The 27,701-nt window shown below is 39.0% G+C and overlaps 2 protein-coding genes across 2 annotated transcripts; one reads left to right on the forward strand and one right to left on the reverse strand.

Annotated features, from left to right (window-relative positions):
• Window positions 1-2,558: 2,558 nt before the first annotated feature.
• On the forward strand, window positions 2,559-13,560 carry LOC134663077 (17-beta-hydroxysteroid dehydrogenase 13-like). The gene is made up of 7 exons (XM_063519397.1): window positions 2,559-2,607; window positions 8,607-8,745; window positions 9,272-9,423; window positions 9,921-10,098; window positions 10,635-10,820; window positions 12,061-12,243; window positions 13,458-13,560. Coding segments are annotated over exons 1-7 (921 nt in total). The 5' UTR covers window positions 2,559-2,605; the 3' UTR covers window positions 13,539-13,560.
• Window positions 13,561-14,432: 872 nt separating this feature from the next.
• Window positions 14,433-27,296, reverse strand: LOC134647574 (calaxin). Its single transcript, XM_063501928.1, has 5 exons — window positions 27,081-27,296; window positions 23,438-23,537; window positions 15,649-15,908; window positions 15,103-15,225; window positions 14,433-14,543 (listed from the first exon to the last, which is right to left on the reverse strand). Exons 1-5 carry the CDS (start codon window positions 27,284-27,286, stop codon window positions 14,441-14,443), a joined length of 792 nt encoding a protein of 263 aa, XP_063357998.1. The 5' UTR covers window positions 27,287-27,296; the 3' UTR covers window positions 14,433-14,440.
• Between the last annotated feature and the right edge of the window lie 405 nt (window positions 27,297-27,701).

Here is a 27,701-nt window from a genome sequence, read left to right on the forward strand (position 1 = left end):
CACTTTTTTTAAGTTAGAAAAAACTTCTAGATACTAGATTGTAACTTGTACCGGTAGCCATGGTAACCCCAGATTTAACCGGTTAACCCCGGGTTAGTGGAATGGTGCAAGTGGCGCTAAGTAGATTTCATAAGTAATTTAGACTTTACAGTACCATTCGTGTTTAAAGTAGGTACATTTGCATATCGCTCGCGGCTTTTTAGTGAAAAGAAATTACAAATATCTTTATTCACATGCCCGTTTATTATTATTTTTAAACTATGCTAGTTCTATGTACCAAAGAGAATTTATATACATAATGCGAGTAGACTTCTTACGAACAGCCATGTACATATTTTGTTTCCATTTATGTAGTAGATCTAGGTAAAACCAATAAATATTATGATTAACTTATTCGTAGTTTTTTTATTATTATTCCAATAGCTGTGTGGAGCAGACTACAAAAGTACACATTACGGGAAGTTTCCAAAAAGATGTGAATTATGATTAAGTTATTCGTAGTTTTTTTATTATTATTCCAATAGCTGTGTGGAGCAGACTACAAAAGTACACATTACGGGAAGTTTCCAAAAAGATGTGAATTTATTGGAATTATGGTTTTATTTTTAAAATAAAGAATAGAAGTTTATAATTTTCAAAGAGTACCTAATTTGGGAACCAAAAAGATTTTTTTTAAGTCAGGATTTAGGGGTAGAATTTTAAGTAATAATTTCGTCATGAACTATAAGTTATAAATGAATCAAAAAAAATAAGTATGTCATATACAGGGTGCTTCCTGTAACAGGAGCAATAAATTATACTGTAGGCTGTACTCCTCAAACTGACCAACATTTGTTCAGCAACTTTTGAAAATAACTCATGTTTTGATTTTTATTACACTTTAAAGTTTATTCTAAGACGCAATGTATCGCAAATTTTGTTATGTTTAAAGCGTGACAAGCAACGTCAAACAAACTGATGTCAGCGTACATTGTAGGCAATATTTATTTTGTATGAAAAGGAGGAAGTCTAAAGGATGCATACTTTTTAAAGGTTGCTGAACAAATGTTGGTCAGTTTGAGGAGTACAGCCTTTAGTTTAATTTATTGCTCCTGTTGCAGGAAGCACCCTGTAGATAGTCAAGCAGATCTTGTCAGTAGAAAAAGGCGCGAAATTCAAATTTTCTATGGGACGATAGCCCTTCGCGCCTACATTTTTCAAGCCGTCTTTTTCTACTGTCAAGATCTACTTGACCATCTATATGTCTTTGATTTGGATAAAGATAGTACCTAATACTTACCTATTACGAGTCGTAGGTAAGAAGGTAGTCGTAGGCTACGACTAATCTTGCCCAAAGCGGTGAACTTTTAAATTATTCCGTTTATTTAATAAATTATCACTATTTATCACATCTTTATCAAGTTATCGCTTTTCCAACTCACTATCACTTTTACGCTATAAGGCATATGATCATCCGTCAGAAATTAATTCTATGCGAGATAATAAGGTACGAGTAAAAGGCACGCCACGATCATATAGAAGAATTTTCAACACAAACATGTACTATGTACCTACCTAGTCCTGGGTATGGCCACCGTATTGCAACTTTGTTAGTTATGAAATTTTGCGATAAAATTGTGTTTGTTTTAAATCCATTACGTCAAGTGCCACTTCAAGTATGTATTAGTCACGTACCTACTTAGGCCATCTGCTCTTTGGTCTGCCTGAACCTCGGCCTGCACCATCAATGCTGTTCCGTGGGTCCCACTCGGTAACCATTTTGGCCCACCTTTCAGGGTGCATGCGGCAGACATGTCCCGCCCAGTGTGGGTTAAGCTTAGCGGTCTTGGCACCTACAACTACAACTCGAGTTCTGGAGCGCAGTTCCGTGTTTCTGATTCGATCAGTTCTGCGAACACCTAGTATACTGCGCTCCATCGCTCGCTGGCATACCTTGAGTTTGGACTTAAGAGCCTCCGTTAATGACCAAGTTTGAGCGCCATAGGTTAGGATAGGCAGAATACACATGTCGATGAGTATTAAGTCCCGAAATTTACATTAAGTACCATCGCCCACACTGTTAACTGACAGTTCGTAAACCTTATTACCGATGGACAGTTAAGAGTGTTGCTGTGTACAAAAAGCACTACTACTAATAAATACTACACAATAAACTTACATTTCACAAGATGCCCTAAGTTTCCATCCTGTGATTATCTACTTTACACTGTAGGTAGGTTTTTTTAGGATTATGGATGTCTTTTCAAATATATTACGGTAAACGATAACACGCAGAATTTACATTCGGAGTTTGTACTATGCACATACCTGACGCTCATTAAGTGTAAGGCCTGAGTGGACGCTCGAGTTGGGCGTGCAGCGGGGCGGGGCGTGCGGCGTGCATGTTAAACAAATGCAAGCGTATAGGAGCGGCCTTAGTGCACGCTGCGCCAAATCACGTCGGAGCCCGACGCCACGCTGTACGCCCCGCCGAACGCTCCGCTTCGAGCGTCCACTCAGGCCTTACACTAGGCATATCTTTTTTGAACTCTGCTTATCAGTATTATCGTACAAGCATTGCTTAGGCACAGTAGTGTATTTAGACCGGCTACATAAAAATACGGAAATGTAAGTACTTGTTTATTTATTATTTTTTAATCCGAAAGACTAAGCTATTCTATACTCGCCGACTTAGGTTATCTCAGGTATTTATTATATGATGGCATACCAGGTAAGTTGGTAACTATAAAAAATAACCGGAAACAAAGAAAAACACTAACTTAACTTAATGGTATTTGACTACTAGCAAAGATAATAGAGTGTATAGAGAATTATTGTCATAGTAAATTTGTTGTCACAGTAAATTTACTGCCATCTTTCGACACAGGTTTAAAACTAAAAATGAAAAAGATTAAAAATATAAAAATATGTATATATTTATGTTTAAATCTTTTTTCATTTATTTATTATTTTTAGAACGCCATATTATTATGACTTTGACTCATATTCTTTCACTGATATGCGTTAAAATGGTTAAATATCAAACGGTATCGCCATTTACACGAGTAAAGGCCAAAGGTATGGCGCCATCTATTCGAGCATAAGTTTTTCTTGATTTTCTGAGGCAGGTTTTTTTTAATTTCTTAGACTTTACTTATCTAATTCTGAGTTACATAATACATATAGGTACATATATACCTTCAGGTTAACGTCCTTATTATCTATGTAGGCAACCGATATCTCTGAAGAACATACTAATCAACCTCATCAAGTTATTACTTATCTTTTCACCAAACATAGATTATAACTTTTCGTTTTTTATTATTTAAGTTCTTTTCTTTTTTCCTTTTTTTGCGCCGTTGGTACAGTACCGATGTCTACCGTCTCCAATTCTCCCTCAATTGCTCAAAGGTTAACTGCAAGAGATCCCTTAAAGGGATAAGTTCGCCTTTGTACTAATGACGAATGTTATTTTTCCTGTTGTGTTCTGATTTTTGTACAATAAAGTGTTTTACTACTACTACTATATTCTGCATTTAGCGAATTCCAATCTAAGTCGGTAATGAGTGGAAACTCTAGGTCCATCCATGGGGTCCCAGCGTGTACAACCGTCTGGTTGATGTACCTAACTGTTGTATAATACTGGCTAATCAATATTTTGAATTTATACTTCTTCTACACATTATGTATTCCATTGATGTATGTTGTCACTTCAATAAACAAAGTCAACAAACAACATTCGTTATCAGCACGAATTTATATTTTAAATATATTTACACGTTTAAAACTGCGTATTCTAACATTTAAAAGTGAATCGGCAAGTTTTTACAATATGTGCGTGTATATTTTGTGAAAATCCGTGAAGATTTAACAGTTCACAAATTTTCCAATATTTTCTGTTTTGACATTGGAACAGCTGTAATCATGTCAAATAATACTTTTAGTGCAATAAAACCACTAATAAACAGAGAGGGATATTCATCATGGAAGTTTAAAATCCGTATGTACCTCATACATGAAGATTTATGGGAGACCGTCATCGGATACCCTGAAGGTAATCATATCTCAGCTGAGAAGAAGTTGCGTAACGATCAAAAGGCGTTATCAAAAATATGTCTCACTGTAGATGGTATGGCTATTACCCATGTAAGGTCATGTAAGACAGCTAAAGAAGCTTGGGATGCCCTGGCGTCCGCTTACGAGGACAAAGGCTTAGGGCGGCGTATAAGCCTCGAACGGAAGCTGTACAGGTACTGCCTTGATGATTTTGACTCTAATATAGAGACTTACATAAATGCTGTCATGTCAACTGTGCAAGATTTAGCCGATATAGGCAAAACTATGGAAGATGCTTCAATAGCTGCAATTCTTCTCGGAGGCTTTGTCCTCAATATGCACCTTTAGTAATGGCTTTAGAAAACTCTAATATAGACATTACTGTAGACCTTATTAAGACGAAATTATTGAATGAATTGAATAAGCCAGCCTTAGATAACCCTAGTACTGCTCTTCGAACCCGAATGAACCCGATCAAGCCTCAATCGAAACAAAAGAAGCCGATAGTCTGTTATGATTGTATGGAGCCAGGACATAAGCGGCCAGATTGTCCACATAAGAAGGATAAGAGAAAACCCGTTAATCATAAGAATTCTCTATGTGCGCTGAGTGTTAATGACGGCTTTCAAGATGATAAATTCTTTATTGACTCTGGTGCTTCGGCGCATATGTCGTCAAGAGTAGATTGGATGGAAAACGTAAGAGGTTCTTCAACTGGGACCGTGACTATTGCAAATGGTGAAGTATTACCCAGCAAAGGCGTCGGAGATATTTCTATTACCAGTTGCGGTCACAATACTGATATAAAGAAGATTACGGATGTAGTTCACGTACCGAACTTGAAGTCTAATCTTATTTCAGTTAAGAAGGCGGTTGATAAAGGCTTTAGCGTAGTTTTTGATAAAACTGGTTGTAACTTTTATGATTCTGATGCTTTTTCCTGTAAAGGTGATGTAATTTTACATGGTTCTGATTGTGGTGGACTGTATTCATTAGACTGTACAGTCAACCCACCTCGTCAATTATCCGCATTTGAGACACACTCCGATGTTTCTAGCTTTAAGCTTTGGCATAGACGTTTAGGTCACCTGTGCCGCATTGGAATGGATCAGCTAAAAAAGGGAAACGCAGTAGGCGTCGACTACACAGCGGTAGACAAGGAACCATGCATCTCATGCATTGAAGGTAAGCAAAGTCGAAAACCCTTTAAAAAGGTTTCACACAAAAAGTCAACCTCAGTTTTGGAACTTATTCATTCAGATGTCTGTGGTCCCCTGCCTGAAACTTCATTTCAAGGCAATAAATATATTTTATTCTTTATAGACGATTTTACTCGTATGACTTTTGTGTTCTTTATTTCTTCAAAAGCTGAAGTAAAGAATAAGTTTCGTATTTTTCAGTTATCTGTGGAGCGGGAAACTGGAGCCAAAATCAAGACACTGAAGAGTGACAATGGAAAAGAATATGTTAATGGTAAATTCTCGAACTATTTAGAAAGTCAAGGAATTCAACACCAAACTACAGTTCCATATAGCCCGCAGCAAAACTCGATTGCAGAGAGAACGAATCGTTCTATTGTAGAGAAGGCCAGATCTATGCTTTCTGAAAGTTCTCTTTCTAAGGCCTATTGGCAAGATGCTGTAGAGATGGCGGTGTATCTCAAAAATAGATCACCCCATCGTGCTCTCGAAGGCAAGACGGCGTACGAGAAGTGGTATGGTAAGATACCAAATTTGTCTCATCTACGCGTTTTTGGATGTAGAGCTTTTATTCAGGTCCCCGAGTGCCATCGGAAGAAATTGGACATGAAAGCGTCTGAACATATTTTCGTCGGATATTCAGAAGATCCACGAAGCTATTATTTCAGGGACGTGAGATATCCCAGAAAAATTGTGAAAAGCAGAGATGTCACTTTCTTTGAAAATCATTTTCGCGATTTAAAAGGTAATAAGTCTGGTGTTGATTTAAATGAACCATCACCTATACCTCTTCTTCTAAGTTCAGAAGTGAACTCGTCAAATAGTTCAAATGAACCTACACCTCAGGCAAGTACTGTCACAAGTGTATCAGAAAATATTGACTCTGACTCTGAAGTTGCAGAACCGTGGTACAACGCTACTAATGAAGTTAAACAAATTGAAAATGATTCTGCACATTCATCAGAAGATGAAGAGTATGATACTGAAGCTGCGGAACCAAGGTATAATTTGAGGCCCAGAAACGCTAAACCTGCTGCCAATTGTGTATGCATGCAGTCTTCATCCCTTAATACGATGAATGAACCTACAAGCTATTCGCAGGCTATGAATGCAGAAGATAGTGATATGTGGTATCGAGCTATGCAAGATGAATACCAATCACTCCTTGAGAAAGAAACGTGGGTTCTCGTTAACAGACCAGATAAAAAGGTCATACCTTGCAAATGGGTCTATAAGCTGAAGAAAAATGCACATGGTGACGTAATAAAATATAAAGCAAGGCTTGTAGCCAAAGGCTTTAATCAAACTTATGGTGTTGATTATTCTGAAACTTTCTCTCCAGTCGTTCGTAATTCTTCACTGCGCATGCTTTTCGCGTTGGCTGCTGAAAAAGGTATGAAGATGCATCATTTAGATGTGGATACGGCATTTTTAAACGGAGATTTGGAGGAAGAGGTGTACATGAGTCAGCCAGAGGGATTTGCTAAACCTGGACAAGAAGGTAAAGTATGCCTACTAAAGCGTTCGCTTTATGGCCTCAAACAAGCACCGAGGGCATGGTTTAAAAAATTAACCGAAATTTTAAATCGTTTAGGTTTTAAACAAACTCCTTCTGAAGCATGCGTTTACACTAAGAAGGTTGGTACCGAGTCTATAATACTCGCCTTCCATGTCGATGACATTGTCATATTCTATAGAGAAAATAAAACGTTAGACAACGTCATAACTGACTTAAAGAATTATTTTAGCTTAAAAGTGCTAGGCCCGTTGAGCTATTATTTAGGTTTGAATATTAGTAGCAAACCTAATGAGATTAAATTATCTCAAGAAACTTACATTAAGGATTTGTTGCGAAAGTTTAATATGTCGGATTGCAAGTCTGTACCTACGCCATTGGAAGCAAAAAAGTTGTTGCCGTGTGAAGATGGTAATGTAAACAATTCGTCGTTATATCCATATCAGCAATTAATTGGATCACTGATGTTTTTGGCTGTAAATACGAGACCAGATATCGCTTATGCGACATCGTATTTAAGTCAATTTAACACTAAATATGACAAAAGTCATTGGATTGCCGCAAAGCGACTGTTGCAGTATTTAAAAGGCACTATCGATTTGGGCATTATTTACAGGAAATGCGGTGGATGTCTACACGGTTATGCAGATGCAGATTGGGCCAATTGTCCTGTAGATCGTCGTTCCTACACAGGATTTTTCTTCACCATGGCCGGTGGCGCTATTTCTTGGGAGAGTAAGAAGCAGTCCACCATAGCGCTTTCATCAAGTGAAGCGGAATTTATGAGCTTGTCAAGTGCGGCGAAGGATGCTGTGTTTCTGAGGCGGTTGATGTTTGAACTTACTGGTAAGTTGACTACTATACCAATTTATAATGATTCACAGTCTGCGCAAAAACTGGCACTGAATCCAGTTCACCATAACAGAACCAAGCACATAGATACAAGATTTTATTTCATACGTGATTTATTAAATGACAATATTGTTAATGTCATTTACACTCCTACTTTGGAGATGTGGGCTGATGTGCTAACTAAGCCGTTAGCTCGTACAAAGCATCAGAATTGTGTGAAAGGTATAGGTTTATGTTTATAATCATAATTTTGATTACGGGGGAGTATGTTGTATAATACTGGCTAATCAATATTTTGAATTTATACTTCTTCTACACATTATGTATTCCATTGATGTATGTTGTCACTTCAATAAACAAAGTCAACAAACAACTCTAACTGGTCACTGTGCACTGTATATCCTCCTAAGGCCCCGCCATACAAACGAAACATCCAAAATTTGCCACTGAAATTTGAACCTATATTGTAGGAAAGAGAGTTGATTTTGCGTTGTTTGAAAATTGAACGAAACAAAACAAAAGCGACTCTGCACTGTTCCAATTGAACATGGTTTAAATTACATCGAACTGAATAGGTACTATAGGTAGGACCTTGGGCCTTAGGAGGATATATAATTATATATCTTTCATGTAAACTAGAACTTGTAAATTAGTGGGTAGGTAATTCAAATTCAATAAGATTCTAAAATCTTCACGATTTAACCGAAAACCACATACATAAAGACCACTTTTGTTTATTAAACAATGGGCATTTAAAGTACCTACTAGGCACTAGGCCTACATGTGTCCAAAGTTTTACCTAATCATATGATAATACCTATCTTACTCATAAGCTAACTAACAGCATTGATTATCGAATTGATTATGATAAGTTTATTATTATTGCGAAATTCAGTTTTTTTGAATAAAATTGGCCTCTGTCCATTGGTATAATTTAGCCACTAAGTTCTTTCAGTAAGTATAATACCTAGTTATAGTAAAGTTGTGTACCTACTGTTGTTCAGGGCCGACTTGGTAGAGGTCGCGATGCTAGTCTTCGAGCTGATCTGGACGCTGATCAAGATGAACGCAGAGAACATCCGCTGCATCTACAGGACGTTCGTGCCTCTTGAACCTAAGGACATTCATGGAGAAATCACTCTTGTAAGTGTCAGTTTCAAAAGTAAATCCCCTCCTGATATGTAAGGGGTACCTACACCGCTGCTGCTGCCCTGCCCGTATCATGACTATTATGAGAAGTACCCAAATGCTAATTATATATTACCTCACTAAAAAAATCCGACAGACGGCGAGTCGCCTCTACAAAATGCGACATCTACTTGTAGGGTCATGAGCAACACCGGTGGGGTAAAAATTCTTGAGAGGTGTCACTGGACTTTAATTTAAACATATCCCCTCGTATGCTAAGACACGGATGCTTGCGCAAGAATTTAAATCTATTGTTTATAGTACTCATCATTTCGCTAACCAATTTCACTTAATAGCCTGACAGCCAACTCATGAACTCACCACTTACATTTTCACATCTACCTTCGAGAACGCAGCTCTCGCGACTCAACTGTGGACGGCCAGAGGTAAAGGAACCTTCTGGTGATGGTTTCTATTTTGCACAGTTCAATTATCTTTAAGTGTAAGCAATCTAGACTTGTGGTTCTGACTGGTTTTTCAGATCACCGGCGCCGGTCACGGGATGGGCCGAGAGATGGCGCTACGGTTCGCCAAATTGGGCGCTATAGTAGTGTGTGTGGATATCAACGCCAAAGGCAACGAGGAGACTGTTCAGGCAATCAAGGATGATGGAGGGAAGGCGCATAGATACGAGTAAGTTCATCATTTACTCGGATTTGCAAAACAGAAGTTACTCTTGAGATAAGACCCGACCCCCGGATTCTTTACAATATAACTACTTATCTCAGAGGAGTGCTGCTACCTTGCGGAGAATTATGTGGCTTCGTATTCAACTGCAAAAATAGGCAGTATCAGCAATTATTAGATAAACTTTCAATAAAAAAATGTAGCCATATGGCCGAATGCTGCTTGGAGATAATAATAAGTTGGGGTCGGCTATACGCGAATTTTCTACAAATAATCCTATCTATCTACTAAAAAAGTCTGAACAATGTGTGTGGTACATAGGTCCTAGAATTTATAATCGTTTGCCAAATAATTTGAAGTCAGCAGAATTATCAGACAATATGTTTATTAGAAAGCTAAAGGAATATTTAATAGATAAGGCGTTCTACTCATTCGATGAATTTATGAATCCAAACAATGTTATATGTTATATGTTATGTTCCAAATTAATTATGTTATTTCAGATGTGACGTGACAGACCGCGCCGCGGTCTTCAGCTTGGCCGAGAAAATCACTAAAGAGGTTGGAGAGGTCACCATTCTGGTGAACAACGCCGGCATCATGCCCAGCAAACCCATACTGGAGTGGACAGAACAAAAGATTCGCTCCACTATTGATGTTAACATTACTGCTAACCTCTGGGTAAGAGAATTGGTCAAACACACTCGATAAAAACCCATTTAATTATCAATCCATTATTGTTTACAAAACAGATGTCTACCTAGAGGAAAACAGCTGGACAGCCGGATACCTACTCGAAAGCATTTTTGTCCAAGCTGAAATGGAGGCGCTTCGCGCACGGTCTGCATAGGCGTACGCACGGTGGGGCAAGGTGATGGGGCTGTTGTCCCACCCTGGTTTCTGACCAAAAGCTAACAATTATTAGGCACATTTATGTAAATATCTGGGAGACCACGGAAAACATATGTAACCTATGTAAACCTGTGTTGTGTACAATAAAGTGATTACTACTACTACTACATATTTTAAAACGCAAAAATGCGCGTTTTCCCAGAGACAAGATCTATATGGATTTTTCGCCCCGGAAAACCTCCATGTAGCAAATTTCATCGAAATCGTTAGAGCCGTTTCAACCGTACCAGGGTACGTAACAGGTTACAACGTACCCAGTCTCCCCTACTTCTGCCCCACCCCTTAAAAATGCTAAAAAATTCCAGATGATCCAAGCCTTCCTGCCAGCGATGAAGAAGCGCAACCACGGGCACATAGTGGCCATGTCGTCCATGGCCGGCCTCATGGGCTGTAAGAACCTGGTCCCGTACTGCGGGACCAAGTATGCGGTTCGAGGGATCATGGAGGCTTTGGAAAATGAGTTGCATGATGAAAGCGATGGCAAGAGCAATGTAAGTTCCTTGTTTATTGATGTATAGTTACAGCCTTCATATGACATTAAAACCAAGGCTCGGAACCAGTTTTTTCTTCATACAAAAAATACCGGTATTATTACGTTCTTTTTCGTTCTTTGGGTTATTATTTCATTTTTAATGGTACAATCTAATAATACGAAGTTGTCACCTAAATACATGATTCAGTCCTACGTATAGAGCATAAAAAAATTAAAAATATTGGGCTATTTTGGGTTTTACAAAAAAACCGGTTCCGAGCCCTGATTAAAACTCTGTCTAGTTATAGCCTTCATATGACATTAAAATTACCTTTTATGGGTGATGGCATTCCTTTATAATTTTCTTTCTTCAATTTGTGAATGTTCCAATTATAAAACAACAAACAAGTCAGCGTATACAAAAAGTTCAAAACTCTTGTGCAAGATTTAGTGAGCGGCTTGGGCGTCGCGATCGTATAACTCCAGCGCTCAATCAACTAAATTCGCTGAAAATGTCCGCGCGACGGCGGGTCCACCTCGCGTGCGCGACGTTCCGCGTGTTAGCACAGCAAACGTCGCGCGCGCTGGCCGACAAGCTGCGGCGCGCGGCCGACTCCGCGCGCCCGCGCCGGGCCCTCCACGCGCTGCTGCTGGTACCGCCCGAGTATCGTGCGGCCGCGTTCAGGGGGTCATTTCGCTACGCTGCCACCAAATGTTGGAACGATATCCCCCCTCCTGTGCGTGAGACAAAGAGTATCCAACAGTTCAAATCTAGACTTAAAAAGTTGTACATGAATTATCAAAAAGAGTTTGAGAATATACACGTGACCAGCCCCGTGAGGGATGCGTTCATAAAGTTAACTTTTAGGTAAATACTAACCACACGAAACATATGCTATACTGTTCCTGTATTAAGTACCCCGTAAGGAAACTATTGTTACATACTAAAGTTTTGGTTTTTATTGTGAATTTCATAATTTAAAAAATATTTAATCTTAATACCATTCCAATTAGCTGACCAAGGGCGGGTTTAAATTCAGCAAGCTGTACCCGCACCTTTTTCATTACTCACACAATTTGTTGCACAATGTTTAGATAAATACTGTACTTACTTCATGTACCTAAGATGGACTAATTACCTACCTAACCCTTATATTATACCTAAGAACTGATGTAAAAAGTAATGAAATAAATGCATTTGTATTGTATTGTATTGTATTGTATTGTAAAAGTTTACTCCACTATTCAAATTCTTCCAGATCAAATTCACCACCATCTGCCCCTACATGGTGAACACGGGTCTATGCAAGGTCCCCCGCATCCGCTTCCAGAACCTGATGAAGATGGTGGAGCCAGGCGAAGCTGCGGACATGATCATCGACGCTGTACGACGGGATAAAAATGAAGTCACATTACCTAACAGCATGCATTATGGTAATAGGGTAAGTATCCTTAGACCCACTTGCACCATTTCACTAACCCCGGGTTAACCAGTTAAACCTGGAGTTACCATGGTTACCAGTACAATTTGACACTGGTTTTACGGTTTAACCGGTTAACCCCGGGTTAGTGGAATGATGCAAGTGGGCTTTAGAGGTTAGAGGGGCATCTATCCCAGTACCTGAAAAAAGGAAATTAGGTCGCCCTCGCACGTAGCGTGAAGTTGAAGTTCGCCACGCAGGACTGTGACCAATGGAAGTTCCCTTTGAGAGCTCTGCCTCTGATGATGGATAAAATAGGACAACGTCATCATCTTCGAGGTTACACAGTCGTGCATTGGCTCACTTGCAAGCGTGATGGTTGACACAGAACTATGCAAGAACCTGTCGAAGATGATGGAGTCAGGCGAAGCCGAGAAAATAAAATTAGGTCGCCCTCGCACATAGCCAGAAGTTGAAGTTGGCACCGCAGAACTGTAACCAATAGGAGATCTTTTTGAGAGCTCTATGCCCCTCATGATGGATAATACTCATTGAATTCTATTTATAGATGTCACGGGTAGAAGTTAGTAATTTATATAAATTATCCAAAAACTTCGATTCATGCGTATCTTTAGTAATTATTTATATTAGCTCTTTTTAGGGTTCCGTAGCCAAATGGCAAAAAACGGAACCCTTATAGATTCGTCATGTCTGTCTGTCTGTCTGTCTGTCCGTCTGTCCGTGTATGTCACAGTCACTTTTCTCCGAAACTATAAGAACTATACTGTTGAAACTTGGTAAATAGATGTATTCTGTGAACCGCATTAAGATTTTCACACAAAAATAGAAAAAAAACAATAAATTTTTGGGGTTCCCTATACTTAGAACTGAAACTCAAAATTTTTTTTTCATCAAATCTATACGTGTCGGGTATCTATGGATAGGTCTTTAAAAATGATATTGAGGTTTCTAATATCATTTTTTTCTAAACTGAATAGTTTGCGCGAGAGACACTTCCAAAGTGGTAAAATGTGTGTAACACCTGTAACTTCTAAAATAACAGAATGATAAAACTAAAAAAAATATATGATGTACATTACCGTGTAAACTTCCACCGAAAATTGGTTTGAACGAGATCTAGTAAGTAGTTTTTTTTTAATACGTCATAAATCGCCTAAATACGGAACCCTTCATGGGCGAGTCCGACTCGCACTTGGCCGCTTTTTTGTTTTCAGTTCCTTATCCGCCTGATCTCCCCTTCCGCCGCCAGAATCACCAACAAATTCTTCGGCGTCGCCGTGGAGCCTCATGACTGATTCGTTGATTACTTTAATATTTATTTACTCTAAGATGTGATATTGGAATGAAGTATTTTTTTATGGTTTCAATATACTTTTAATTTAATCATACCTTTATATTTACAACCCATATTTTTGCACATTATGTGATGTTAAAAAAACTGGTTAGAAATTAAAATTTACATGAACATGTACGTATGTGAATTGTGCATTTAACGTAGGTATTCAATTAATATCCAAATCAGATTATTTTGACCACTTCACCCGCTTTGCTTCTTCTAATGCTGAAGGTGTTAGTGCAATTTTATCTGGTTCTATTTAAGCATACCTATTCATAATTTCTGAAATTATGTCGCCTTATCACCTGTGCGCTATCTTGTGTCAAATAGGGCCTGATGTAATTTTTATTTTTTATCTGTATTGTTGATAGCGAGAATGTAAAAACTCAATAATTATTTACGATGATTACCTTATTACTTATTACCTTAGATTACAAAATCAATTAACGCCTTCTGAAGACATTTCATGCCATTACACAAAGTTTTATCAAATACGTACGGTATAATTTAATAGTGGTAATAGTCAGGTATAAATTATTAATATCTAAGAGACCGAGCTTTGCTCGGAAAACATATAAAAACTCAAAAATGAGCGTTTTCCCAGAGATAAGCTAGATCGATTTTTTGCCCCCGAAAACCCCCATATACCAAATTTCATCGAAATCGTTAGAGCAGTTTCCGAGATCCCCGAAATATATATATAAATAAATAAACAAAGAAGAATTGCTCGTTTAAAGGTATAAGATACTTTCGTGTGGTCTGCTGTGGATTGTTATTAAAATGTAAGTATAATAAAGCATTATTATTAATTATTATATACATATAAGTAGCCTATTTTATTCAAGTCCTTATTCTATTATTTCACTTAGTGACTAGTGTTCTAAGAAAGGCGGCCGAATGTCGCTTCGACGGCAGGCACTGGCCGAACGCTTCTAGCAGCAAGGGCTCTTGTTCCACTGCTTGTCTGAAAATAATAACATTAATCTTTGGCTAGCTCGGCTCCTGATCCCAAGATTTAGTGCAGATACCCTGGTATTTATCGACTGACGCCCTGATCTCCCAGCCCAGGTGGGTAACTTAGGACATATCAAGATTAGTCGGGGAAACAAGTTTCAAATTAACCTCCTAAGGCCCAAGGTCCTACCTATAGTATCTATTCAGTTCGATATAATTTAAACCATGTTTAATTGGAACAGAGTAGCTTTTGCTTTGTTTCGTTCAATTTTCAAACAACGCAAAATTGACTCTATTTTCTACAATTTAGGTTCAAATTTCAGTGTCAAATTTTGGATATTTCGTTTGTATGGCTGAGAGAGCTCGAGCTTGTGCAAAAACACTCTAGGAATAGGCAAGTCCACGCGGATAGTGGAAGTAATTGTTTACTTACTACTCTTAGCAACCAGACCGCTTAGAAACCAGCTTGGTCTCTTTATATGTTGGTACCAGGAAGTCTTCGGAAATGTACTCCCAATTTAATTTACATATCTGATCTCTCCGTATAAGATAATTATTAGACAACTAACTTGTAATCTTCGAAGGAAACCCTGCCGTCTCTGTCAACGTCCAGTTTCTTAAGAACCAGCTCCACAAGGTCTCTCACTCCCTCGTCCGGGTCTTCGTCCCCTGGCTGCTTCAAGAGTGAGTTCCTGAAATATCAATATCAAATACTTATGTTCCCGGAACATAAGCATAAGGCGGATTACTTATCACTTGATACCAGTTCAACGAGCTCAACGAGGGTGCGGAGGGTTTGGAGTTGCAGGCGTCAATAGACTACGGAGACTGCTTACTATCAGGCGGGCCATATGCTTATTTGCCACCGACGTAGTATAAAAAATATAAAAAGTTTATACGAAAGCGACTGTCATATGATCTTCCAAACAAGAGGACAGACAAGACTGCGTGGATAGTTATATGCGGTCGGATTTTGTAACAAACATCTAAGTATGTATTTCAAGCAAATGACGATAGCATCCTCATCTTAACGCCCTCCTGGTCGCATCCTAAAGAAGCCCGGGGCAACAACCCGAAGCTAAAAATATATCAGGAATGAGCTCATAAATTCTTACTTCAACAGTAAAAACATCTCGTCCTTCGTAATCCATCCGTCCCCATTAAGATCATAAACCGCGAAGCAGTGCATTCTCCTCTCATCCTCAGTCCCCTTCAGCAGTTGGCTCAAGCCTTTAGCCCAGGCTTCAAATTTAATGGCGCCCTCGCCCCCAGAAGGGCGCTCCCACGTCACCCAGATTCTCTCCAAGATCGCTTCTTCGGTGACCAGGTCGAAGGTGTTGTGCATTACGTCGCGGAAGGTGCTCTGGTCTATGCCCTGTAATATAACAGTTATTTACGATATAAGTGGAAAAAATAGGAAACCTATTCGTTTACCTACCCATACGTTTTACCGTGGTTTTACCTTTTGAATTTTCGACGTAGTTACGTATGTCACAACCACAGTCACAACCTATCAGATCTGCCCCAGCACAACTTTTACCTATACATATGTATAATAGCGGGATATGGTGTATTTGGTAATATGCATAGCTGAGAGCGGGTTATATTTATGGAGATGGTCCTTTAGTCATCCAACTTTTTTTTTTCGAAGTCAACAATGTACTGAGAGCTGTTTCTTTTCGTCTATAGGTATATACTCGTATCGCTGGTTGGTTAGTATTAGCAATACCAATTGGTTAAATTGAAATCAAGTAGGTAACGCTATTCCATTAACGAAATTGCTACCATTACTTCATTGGTACGTATTACAATGAAATACATATGTAAGTCGATACGATATTAAAACGTGAGGATCGGGGTTCTAATGAAACGAGCAACGTCGCCTCACGCGATTGGCACAGTTTTTAGGGATCCGTACCCAAAGGGTAAAAAACGGGACCCTATTACTAAGACTTCGCTGTCCGTCCGTCCGTCCGTCTGTCACCAGGCTGTATCTCAAGAACCGCGATAGCTAGACAGTTGAAATCTTCACAAATGATGTAGGTATCTCTGTTAATTGCCGCTATAACAACAAATACTAAAATTAAAATAAAATAAATATTTAAGGGGGGCTCCCATACAACAAACACGATGTTTTTCTCTATTTTTTGTTGATGGTGCGGAACCCTCCGTGCGCCAGTCCGACTCGCAGTTAGCCGGTTTTTAGTTTTTTTGTTTAGGGGCTTCAATGCGCAGCGTAGCCCTAGCACGTTGCGGTCTATTATACCACTTATACCTATAATATATTTTTTCTACTCCAGCACTTAAATGTGTCAATTAAATGACTGACAGTGATATCTAAAGCAATGTCATTTGAATGCTTTGTCTATAGGCTCATAAGATGACTGCTAGCAGTCATCTTATGAGTATAATACAACTGCTTTATTTTTTTTAAAGATACAAGTTCCGATCATCTTGATTGAAAGAGGTATGTTTTCATTTACAATAATAACTCTTTTTTTTTTTAAATAATAACTCAATTTTTTTTAAATAATAACTCTTTTTTTTAATAATAACTCTTTTTTTTTTTAATAATAACTCTTTTTTTTAATAATAACTCTTTTTTTTTAATAATAACTCTTTTTTTTTTTTTTTTTTTTTTTTTTTTTTTTTTTTTTTTTTTTTTTTTTTTTTTTTTTTTTGCTGCAGCTGTCATAGAAAAAGTAATGTATGCAACAGCTCATAATTGGTTCTTAAAATTCTCGGGTCTTTTTTTACAAAACTCGACTTTTTTTTTTTTTTTTTGCTGCAGCTGTCATAGAAAAAGTAATGTATGCAACAGCTCATAATTGGTTCTTAAAATTCTCGGGTCTTTTTTTACAAAACTCGACTACGTCTCGTTTTGTAACTTCGACCCTTGAATTTTAAGAACCCTTATTATATCACTGTTGCATAAACTACTATTTTTCTACTCCAGCACTTAAATGTGTCAATTAAATGACTGACAGTGATATCTAAAGCAATGTCATTTGAATGCTTTGTCTATAGGCTCATAAGATGACTGCTAGCAGTCATCTTATGAGTATAATACAACTGCTTTATTTTTTTTAAAGATACAAGTTCCGATCATCTTGATTGAAAGAGGTATGTTTTCATTTACAATAATAACTCTTTTTTTTTTTAAATAATAACTCAATTTTTTTTAAATAATAACTCTTTTTTTTAATAATAACTCTTTTTTTTTTTAATAATAACTCTTTTTTTTAATAATAACTCTTTTTTTTTAATAATAACTCTTTTTTTTTTTTTTTTTTTTTTTTTTTTTTTTGCTGCAGCTGTCATAGAAAAAGTAATGTATGCAACAGCTCATAATTGGTTCTTAAAATTCTCGGGTCTTTTTTTACAAAACTCGACTTTTTTTTTTTTTTTTGCTGCAGCTGTCATAGAAAAAGTAATGTATGCAACAGCTCATAATTGGTTCTTAAAATTCTCGGGTCTTTTTTTACAAAACTCGACTACGTCTCGTTTTGTAACTTCGACCCTTGAATTTTAAGAACCCTTATTATATCACTGTTGCATAAACTACTATTTCTCGTTAGAAATGCATTATCCTAACGGGTGACGTTGATAAAATCGTTAAGGGGCATTAGAACATTTAGAACTTTAAAAATCTCGAAATTTTTAAGCACTTCACGAAGCCTGCGTCGTAAATTGTATTTGGAAATAACAGATCAAGTTAAGCTTTTCTAAGTTAGAATAGTCCTCCGGCTTACTACAGATTTGCAATGAAGTCCAAGTCTCGTTCCAAACGAAATCCTGCACACGCGTACCTACCTAGAAATTGCAGGCCGCGTAGCCAACGTGCCAGTCGCTTACGCTCCTTAGCGATCGAAACGCAATTGTCACTGTCGCACTAATATGGAAGAGTGATAGAGAGACACAAAGCGTTTCGTTGTTGAAGCGATAGCGATTGTCAGCTTGGCTAGGCCGGCAGGTCAGACCTGGGTGTCTACCGCGAAAATCGAAGTTCGCAAATTGCGGGCATTTTTCTCTATCACTCTAATTATGCCTTCATTGGAGTAAAACAGAAAGATCCCCGCAATTTGCGAATTTCCGTTTTCGCGGTAGCCCCTCTGCTTGCTCACACCACAGCACTAACTCCCTACCATGGCTCACTCTAAATCTTCCCACTCATAATCTAGCTTTTGCTCATAAGCCCTAAGCTCTGACCTAGGTTGCGTGCCAGAATCGAGGTCACCATATAAATAGGGGGCAATAAGATCATAGGCAAATTGCCGTTTCAAATTTGGTTTTTCCTGTAACGATACAACGTTTTATTGGCTAGTTACTTGTTCCAAAAGATCAGCTTCAATGTTTTTAGGGTTCCGTACCTCAAAAGGAAAAAAACGGAACCCTTATAGGACCACTCGTGCGTCTGTCTGTCCGTCCGTCTGTTACAGCCTATTTTCTCTTAAACTACTGGACCAATTAAGTTGGAAATTGGCACACATATGTAAGTTTGTGACCCAAAGACGGACATGTAACGTAAACAAATAAAATTTAAATATGCAGGCCACTTTTGGGGGGTAAATGAGCAAATTAAAAATAGAAGTTTGTCAAACTATATCGTGTTACATATCAAATGAAAGAGCTCATTGTAAGAATCTCAAATATTTTTTTCTATAATTTTAAGATAAATAGTTTAGCAGTTATTCAAGAAAATAGGCAAAAAAATTACCATTCCCCACCCTGTATCTCTGAAACTACCGGGTCTAAAATTTTGAAATAAATACATAAAATAGTTCTTTACCTATAGATGACAGAAAAACCTATTAGAAATATGCAGTCAAGCGTGAGTCGGACTTAAGTACTTAGATTTTGATCTGACCCCTACGGGTTTTTAAAGACATTTTACTCACTTTTCATTAAAAAAAAAAATTTTGTAATGTACGGAACCCTTGGTACGCGAGTCCGACTCGCACTTGGCCGGTTTTTTTGTTTTCATTTTGTTATTTGCAGTTTTTGATTTCGAATTTACAATTTAACCTCCTGACGATCGGGTTTTTATATAATATTAAGTTGTATGGGAGGTATGGTAAAACGTAGGTATTATTAATAAATTTAAAACTTGCTTACAAGTAATAAAAGTTCAATGTGCTATAGAGAGTATTTTCGTTAAGGTGAATGATGTCAACTGCAACTGAATTAGTGTTGCGGCGTCGTTGTTTGACAAAATGAGTGACGGAATGAACTTCATAATCACGGCAGTAATGCGGCTGCGAAAATACCTCATTTTATCAAGGAAATTGACAGATACAGCGCTTACCACCGCAACAGGGGTACTAACATTCCATTTCTGACCGCAGCTGCACTAACTGGTACTGAACGCGTCGCTGTTACTGTCAATTTCCATAGTAAAATGAACAGTAGTGCAGCTGCGGTTGCAGGAAATGGACTGTCACCTTATGCAGCTGCTGCTGACATTCGAACGTCACCTTTATTAGGCACTAGCTGTGCCCGCGGCTCCGCCCGCGTGGAATTCGGTCTGTGTCAGTAAGCTAATTCATCCCTAATTTCTCTTTCTCTCCCCTGGAGGCGGAACTTGAAGTAAAGTTGACAGATGGATACGATTAGCGGACTGAAGTCCAGATAAAATATTTTACAATTAGGTAGGTACTTACCACTAAACAAAACTACACTCCAAAACCAATAGTTTTTTTCGCCCTTATTCCAATATTAGACGTGATTTAAACGACACAGAGTTATAGTAGGTGTATAACGGACCCCTGCGTGGGCGGGCGCGATGTGTAGCCAACGCGCCCAATGAGGTGAAGGGGTGATTTCCCCAAGAGTCGGGTCCGAGTCCGGACGGCCGCTGGTGAGGTTGCGGAAGAGTACTTCGGCGTTCCTGGGACCTCGCCTTATAGCAGCGAGGCGGCAACAGAGGGGTTTTAGTGGGTAAACCTGGGGTCTCATTAGCTCACAACAGGGAGTCCCACATAACCATCCCGGCCCGTCCCCGCGCCGGGTGGTATGCTTAAAGCATTTCCCCTCTTAAAAAAAAAAAAAAAAAGGTGTATAACGGACAATACAGTACTACTTTTGTATTTTTACGTTCTTGAGTGTACCTATCCAAAACATGTCCATAGCAAATATCATCCAATTCTGTCCTCCAGTCAAATCATTCTGAGCATGAAAAATTAAGATTTATACACATAGAAATCCATACTTCCTAACAAACTTTCGAATTTAGGTCTAATATTATATTAGTTAGAAGTAAGATTACAGGAAAGGAGAATATTATAAATATCAAAAACTTGAGGCCGAGTATTTACACTTTATTTACAGTTATGTTTATGTATGCACAACTAAATATCTACATATATGTATGTACCGGGGATTACTTTTAACAGTGTAAAAAAATGTAATTATAAATTGGCCTAAGTCGTAGTCGCTTGGTAGGGTGCCCAGAATGCCATCTTTATTAAAGTAGGGCTTAACCCTTAAAATCGTATTAAAAACGCGAGCGCAGCGAGCGCGAATTTTTTTTTATAGAAAAAAAATTGAGAGATGGGAGTAATGTTGTCAGGGACACAGCCGCAATGGTTTACGTGAAACGTTGGTGTGGATATCTAATGCGAAAGCCGAAGGCCGAGCTCCATGTAGGGCCGAAGGCCCGAAGCGTCCAGGCTGTCAGTACTTAAGCACAGAACAATAGTATCAGTGTCTAAATGCGAAGGCCGAAGGCCGAGCTCCACGTAGGGCCAAAGGCCCGAAGCGTCCAGGATGTAAGTGTTTAAGTCGTAGTAGTAGTCGCTCGATAGGGTGCCCAGAATGCCACCTTTATCAAATTAGGCTTAACCTTTAAAATCGTATTAAAAACGCGAGCGTAGCGAGCGCGAATTTTTTTTGATAGAAAAAAAATTAGAGAGGCTATGTCAGGGACATAGCCGCAGTGGTTTACGTGAAATTTTGGTGTGGATATCTAATGCGAAAGCCGAAGGCCGAGCTCCGCGTAGGGCCAAAGGCCCGAAGCGTCCAGGATGTCAGTGCTTAAGTCGTAGTAGTAGTCGCTCGGTAGGGTGCCCAGAATGCCATCTTTATCAGATTAGGCTTAACCTTTAAAATTGTATTAAAAACGCGAGCGAAGCGAGCGCGAATTTTTTTTGATAGAAAAAAAATTAGAGAGGCTATGTCAGGGACATAGTCGCAGTGGTTTACGTGAAATTTTGGTGTGGATATCTAATGCGAAAGCCGAAGGCCGAGCTCCATGTAGGGCCGAAGGCCCGAAGCGTCCAGGATGTCAGTGCTTAATCACAGAACAATGGTATCAGTGTCTAAATGCGAAAGCCGAAGGCCGAGCTCCGCTTAGAGCCGAAGGCCCGAAGTGTCCGTCGTAGTAGTAGTCGCTCGGTAGGATGCCCAGAATGCCACCTTTATCAAAGTAGGCTTAACCTTAAAAGTTAAAAACGCGAGCGTAGCGAGCGCGAATTTTTTTGATGGAAAAAATTGAGAGAGGCTATGTCAGGGACACCGCCGCAATGGTTGAATTTTGGTGTGGATATCTAATGCGAAAGCCGAAGGCCGAGCTCCGCGTAGGGCCGAAGGCCCGAAGCGTCCTGGATGTCAGTGCTTAATCACAGAACAATAGTATAACTGTCTAAGTGCGAAGGCCGAAGGCCGAGCTCCGCGTAGGGAGGAAGGCCCGAAGCGTCCAGGCTGTCAGTGCTTAAACACAGAACAATAGTATTAATGTAGGTTAATGTGTGTGCAGGACTCTCCAGTACCCGCTGATGCACCGCAGTACTTACCGTCGAGCGCGTCTGTCGTGCGAATCCGCTGAGCGGTCAACCGTTCTTCGCACTGCGTGAACGTCTCCGATTCTTCCTCAGATTCCTGAGACCGTGCTACCTTGTAACCTCAATACGTTGCGAGAATTTCGCGAAAAATTCGTTTTTTTCGGATAGGTATGGTAACGCGTTTAAAATGCAAGTCCCAAATTGTTTGACATTTACAATTACTTAATACCTATTTAAAAACTTTCGCGTTTCGAACACATATTAACTCACATTTATAGACGGGCCTATCTCGAAATTTATTTTATTACCTTTATTTACCGACGTTTCGACACAGGTTTCACTGGTCATGGTCGCGGCTAACTGATGTCCCAACAAAATTTCAAAACAGAGATTTGTGCAACTACCCGACGAAAAGTGTATGAAAAAGTTTGGGGTAGACATCATATTTTCAAACCACCCACTTCACATAATGTTAATTATTGTCAATAAACCCGCGATAGACCCGTCTATAAATGTGATTTAATATGTATTTGCAAAGACGTTTGACATTGACTAAGAAAAATGTTGTTTTTTTTACAAAGTACATTCACAAAAAAAAAGTGTGCACCACTTTCTTAAGTTAGCGCCATAAGATTCAGGTGCAAACATAACTTAATTGAGTGTAGTGGCCACCCCCCCTTTTAGGGGTTGAATTTTTCTAGCCTAAAATAGGGCCAGGCAGTTTCTTGACAGATTAGTAAAGTTTGCATCAAAATCCGTTCAGCCGTTTTCACGTGATGCGCGGTCAAATAAACAGACAAACAGATAAACAGATAAACAGACAAACAGACAAACAGACAAAAATTCTAAAAACTGTTAGAACGTGTTCTGTTATCGATTCTAAGTATCCCCAACCAACTTTTTTTCGAATATCTTCCATGTACAGACTTTCGACCCTCTTCAGCTTTATTATATGTATAGATAGATAGATTGACATATATCCCAGACTGCACGATTGGCTCGAATTCGTGAGTGACACCACTGAACTATTTAGCACCATCGGAGCACCATTCTTAGTGCCCGTAAGCGTCCTTAGATATATATGTCAATGCTTTTAGGTTCTACCGAATTTATTATTACAACTTACGTCGGTCTTGGGAGCTGGCTGGCCAATGCCAGCCGGGGCGGCCGACTGCGCGGCCGTTACCAAGTTTCGATACATCGTGTACAGCGCTTCTAGCTCGTACCTGCATCAAACAAACATCAAACATCAACATTTATTCAGCAAATAGGCCACGAGGGCACTTTTACACGTCAACATGGCTGCTTTCTGAAGAATTAAAACCATAACAGCTAGGGCATTACTTACAATTTAAAGTTATAGTTACCTAGAATTTTTGTGTTAGAATCGAGAATTTTTATATTAATTCTTACTTAAAATCAGGAGCTTTTTTCATTTTTAGTAAGAAAAAGAATGCCTTAAATTTGTTTTGGTCGGTTTGGCTACAAACCGAAATAAATGTCAATTGTATGAAATTCTGGAGACTGTTTTTTGGATCAAAGAGTAAAATGCAAGTTGGTTAGAACTTTTAATAGAAATGCCCAACACCTAATTTTAAGTAAGTAGGTAACTAAGTTAAACTACCTACATTATATGTTATACTTCGAAAATTATTTTTATATTTTGTATACTTAGATAAATTTTATTTTTCAGTTTTTACAACCACAGCAAACACGTGCTGATAAAGAATTTTTCGCAGACGGATTTGGCCGCATTGTTCTTATATGCGTGACTTATCCTTTCTGTGCGATGCTCATAAAATATAAGTGCACTCACTTGTTAAAATTCGTACACTTGTGCAAAGTTTCGAGCGTCTTGTCATTAAGTTTCCGGTGAGGCATGGCGCGAGCGACCGGCTCGAGTCGCTAGGATCAACTGAAGTGCTACAAGTGAGGTGCTGAAATGCGAGGGAAAAGTGCTAGGTGTACTTTAAATATGAAAGAAGTGGAGCGGGTCATAAAGCTTTTTAATATGAGTTAAGTTCGAGTCGCCAGGATCAACTGAAGCGCTATAAGTGAGGTGCTGAAATGCGAGGGAAAAGTGCTAGGTGTACTATAAATATGAAAGAAGTGGACCGGGCAGTGTTGCCAGAGCGCTTCCAGCTTATGTACAGTCGTACGTCAAAAAAGGTACGATTTTGATGAAAAAGGTACGGTTTTTTTATTAGTAAAATTATCTTACAGAAACAATATTTCTATGTGGGGGGGGGGGGGGGGGTATGGTGGGTGGATGAGTATAGTTTTCCTGATTGTTACTGACTGACAAATTGGTTTGACCAACTATAAGTGTAGTGTCACGTCATAGTTAACCAATTTTGTTTGCATTGATATAGGTACATGAAAAATAAAATTTGTCAAGCCATTTCCGTCAGTTGAAAAAAGCGGCAAATCTAAAAAAAATGGTGCGAAGGGTTATGGTCCAATAGAAAACTTAAATTTCGCGCCATTTTATACTGACTAAGTTGTTTGACCGGCTATAAATGGCTGGCTGAATTTTGACTACCTGAGTTTTGTAATCTGGATAATAATGCCAAATAAAACGAAATACACTCAGATGACTATTAGCTGGTCAAGCAAATCTTGTCAGTAAAAAAAAGCGCGCAATTAAAATTTTCTATGAGACGATATCCATTCGCGCCTACATTTTTCAAATTTGCCGCCTTTTTCTACTGACAAGATCTGCTTGACCAAGTATAAGTAACTTTTTACTGGATATGCAAATGTACATAAGTATATAAATTAAAAAGAAATGCATTTGAATAAGATTGGTGAGATAAACAAGTTGGCAGATAAGTAACAATAATTATGTAACTTCCCTTTTTATTAATAAAAGTAGGATTTAGGTACCTGACAGCCCGAGAACAAATTCTTTATCATTTTTTTAACTTCTTTTAGCGTTTTTATTATTCCTCGAGCAACTGTATTAGAAGCAATCACAAAGCAATATGAATAATATTACACATAAATTATTTAATGTAGTTTTATGGATAATTGCCAATAACCTATCAGGGTGCCATGTCATCTTTTTCCATTGTAACATCTATTCTATTGTACTGTATTGGTTTGCAATAAACGATATTACTATTACTATTAGCAAAGCACAGGTAAGAAAGACACAACTGCCGACTGCAACTAAAGAAACGTGTATTTTCTATAGTACATGGTACTTTTTAGGGTTCCGTAGCCAAATGGCAAAAAACGGAACCCTTATAGATTCGTCATGTCTGTCTGTCTGTCCGTCTGTCCGTCTGTCCGTCTGTCCGTCTGTCCGTCCGTATGTCACAGCCACTTTTCTCCGAAACTATAAGAACTATACTGTTGAAACTTGGTAAGTAGATGTATTCTGTGAACCGCATTAAGATTTTCACACAAAAATAGAAAAAAAACAATAAATGTTTGGGGTTCCCCATACTTCGAACTGAAACTCAAAAAATTTTTTTTCATCAAACCCATACGTGTGGGGTATCTATGGATAGGTCTTCAAAAATGATATTGAGGTTTCTAATATCATTTTTTTCTAAACTGAATAGTTTGCGCGAGAGACACTTCCAAAGTGGTAAAATGTGTGTCCCCCCCCCTGTAACTTCTAAAATAAGAGAATGATAAAACTAAAAAAAATATATGATGTACATTACCATGTAAACTTCCACCGAAAATTGGTTTGAACGAGATCTAGTAAGTAGTTTTTTTTTAATACGTCATAAATCGCCTAAATACGGAACCCTTCATGGGCGAGTCCGACTCGCACTTGGCCGCTTTTTATGGTGGCTATTGTTGTCAGATTAGATATTTTGCCCTGAACAAACCATCCTGAACCAATATAACGAAAAAAAAAGTTGATAAACAATTGTACATCAAAAAGTACGGTTTTAGTACGATGTACGCTGCGTACAAAAAAGGTACGCAAGGTCAAAAAATAGTACGTAAAACCGTACTAAAAGGTACGATCTGGCAACACTGGGACCGGGTCATAAAGCTTTTTAATATGAGTTAACATCGAGTCGCCAGGATCAACTGAAATGCTACAAGTGAGGTGCTGAAATGCGAGGGAAAAGATTTTTAATATGAGTTAAGTTTATGCGACTTTTCTGTGCCTTACTTACTTTACGTCAAGAAGCCTTCCTTGCCGCCGCGGCTCCTGTGCCTGGTGGTTTAGGCTTGAGTCTCACTATTGGAGGCGAAGTCTTTCTTGTCGCTTAGCAGATTCTTAGAAGAAACTTACTTGTTAAACTTAGTGCTCTTAAGCAGAGCATCGAATACTTTCTGCGGTGGCTTAGCTCCGGCTACAGGCAGTTTAGGCTTGCGCCTTACTTACTGGACGTCAGGAAGCCTTCCTTGCCGGCGCGCCTCCTGTGCCTGGTGGTTTAGGCTTGAGTCTCAGCCTAAACCACCAGGCACAGGAGGTGGTTTAAGCTTGAGTCTCACTATTGGAGGCGAAGTCTTTTCCGCTTGGCTGATTCTTAGAAGAAACTTACTTGTTAAACTTAGTGCTCTTAAGCAGAGTATCGAATACTTTCTGCGGTGGCTTAGCTCCGGGTACAGGCAGTTTAGGCTTGCGCCTTACTTACTGGACGTCAAGAAGCCTTCCTTGCCGGCGCGCCTCCTGTGTGCCTGGTGGTTTAGGCTTGAGTCTCAGCCTAAACCACCAGGCACAGGAGGTGGTTTAAGCTTGAGTCTCACTATTGGAGGCGAAGTCTTTTCCGCTTGGCTGATTCTTAGAAGAAACTTACTTGTTAAACTTAGTGCTCTTAATCAGAGTATCGAATACTTTCTGCGGCGGCTTAGCCCCGGGTACAGGCGGTTTAGGCTTGCGTCTCACTACTGGGGGTGAGGAAGCCTTCCTTGCCGCCGCGGCTCGGCCTGCGTTCAGGAAGATCTTCACGCCGCGGAGCGCGATGCAGCTCGCGGCCATGCTTATTTGCTTGTTTTCTGTCATTTTCTGGAAGAAACATGCCTTTTTAGGGTTCCGTAGCCAAATGGCAAAAAACGGAACCCTTATAGATTCGTCATGTCTGTCTGTCTGTCTGTCTGTCTGTCTGTCTGTCTGTCCGTCTGTCCGTCTGTCCGTCTGTCCGTCTGTCTGTCCGTCCGTATGTCACAGCCACTTTTCTCCGAAACTATAAGAACTATACTGTTGAAACTTGGTAAGTAGATGTATTCTGAGAACCGCATTAAGATTTTCACACAAAAATAGAAAAAAAACAATAAATTTTTGGGGTTCCCCATACTTCGAACTGAAACTCAAAAATTTTTTTTTCATCAAACCCATACGTGTGGGGTATCTATGGATAGGTCTTCAAAAATGATATTGAGGTTTCTAATATCATTTTTAGGGTTCCGTAGCCAAATGG

This window comes from Cydia amplana, chromosome 4 (genome assembly GCF_948474715.1).
Source record: "Cydia amplana chromosome 4, ilCydAmpl1.1, whole genome shotgun sequence".
NCBI lineage: Eukaryota > Metazoa > Arthropoda > Insecta > Lepidoptera > Tortricidae > Cydia > Cydia amplana.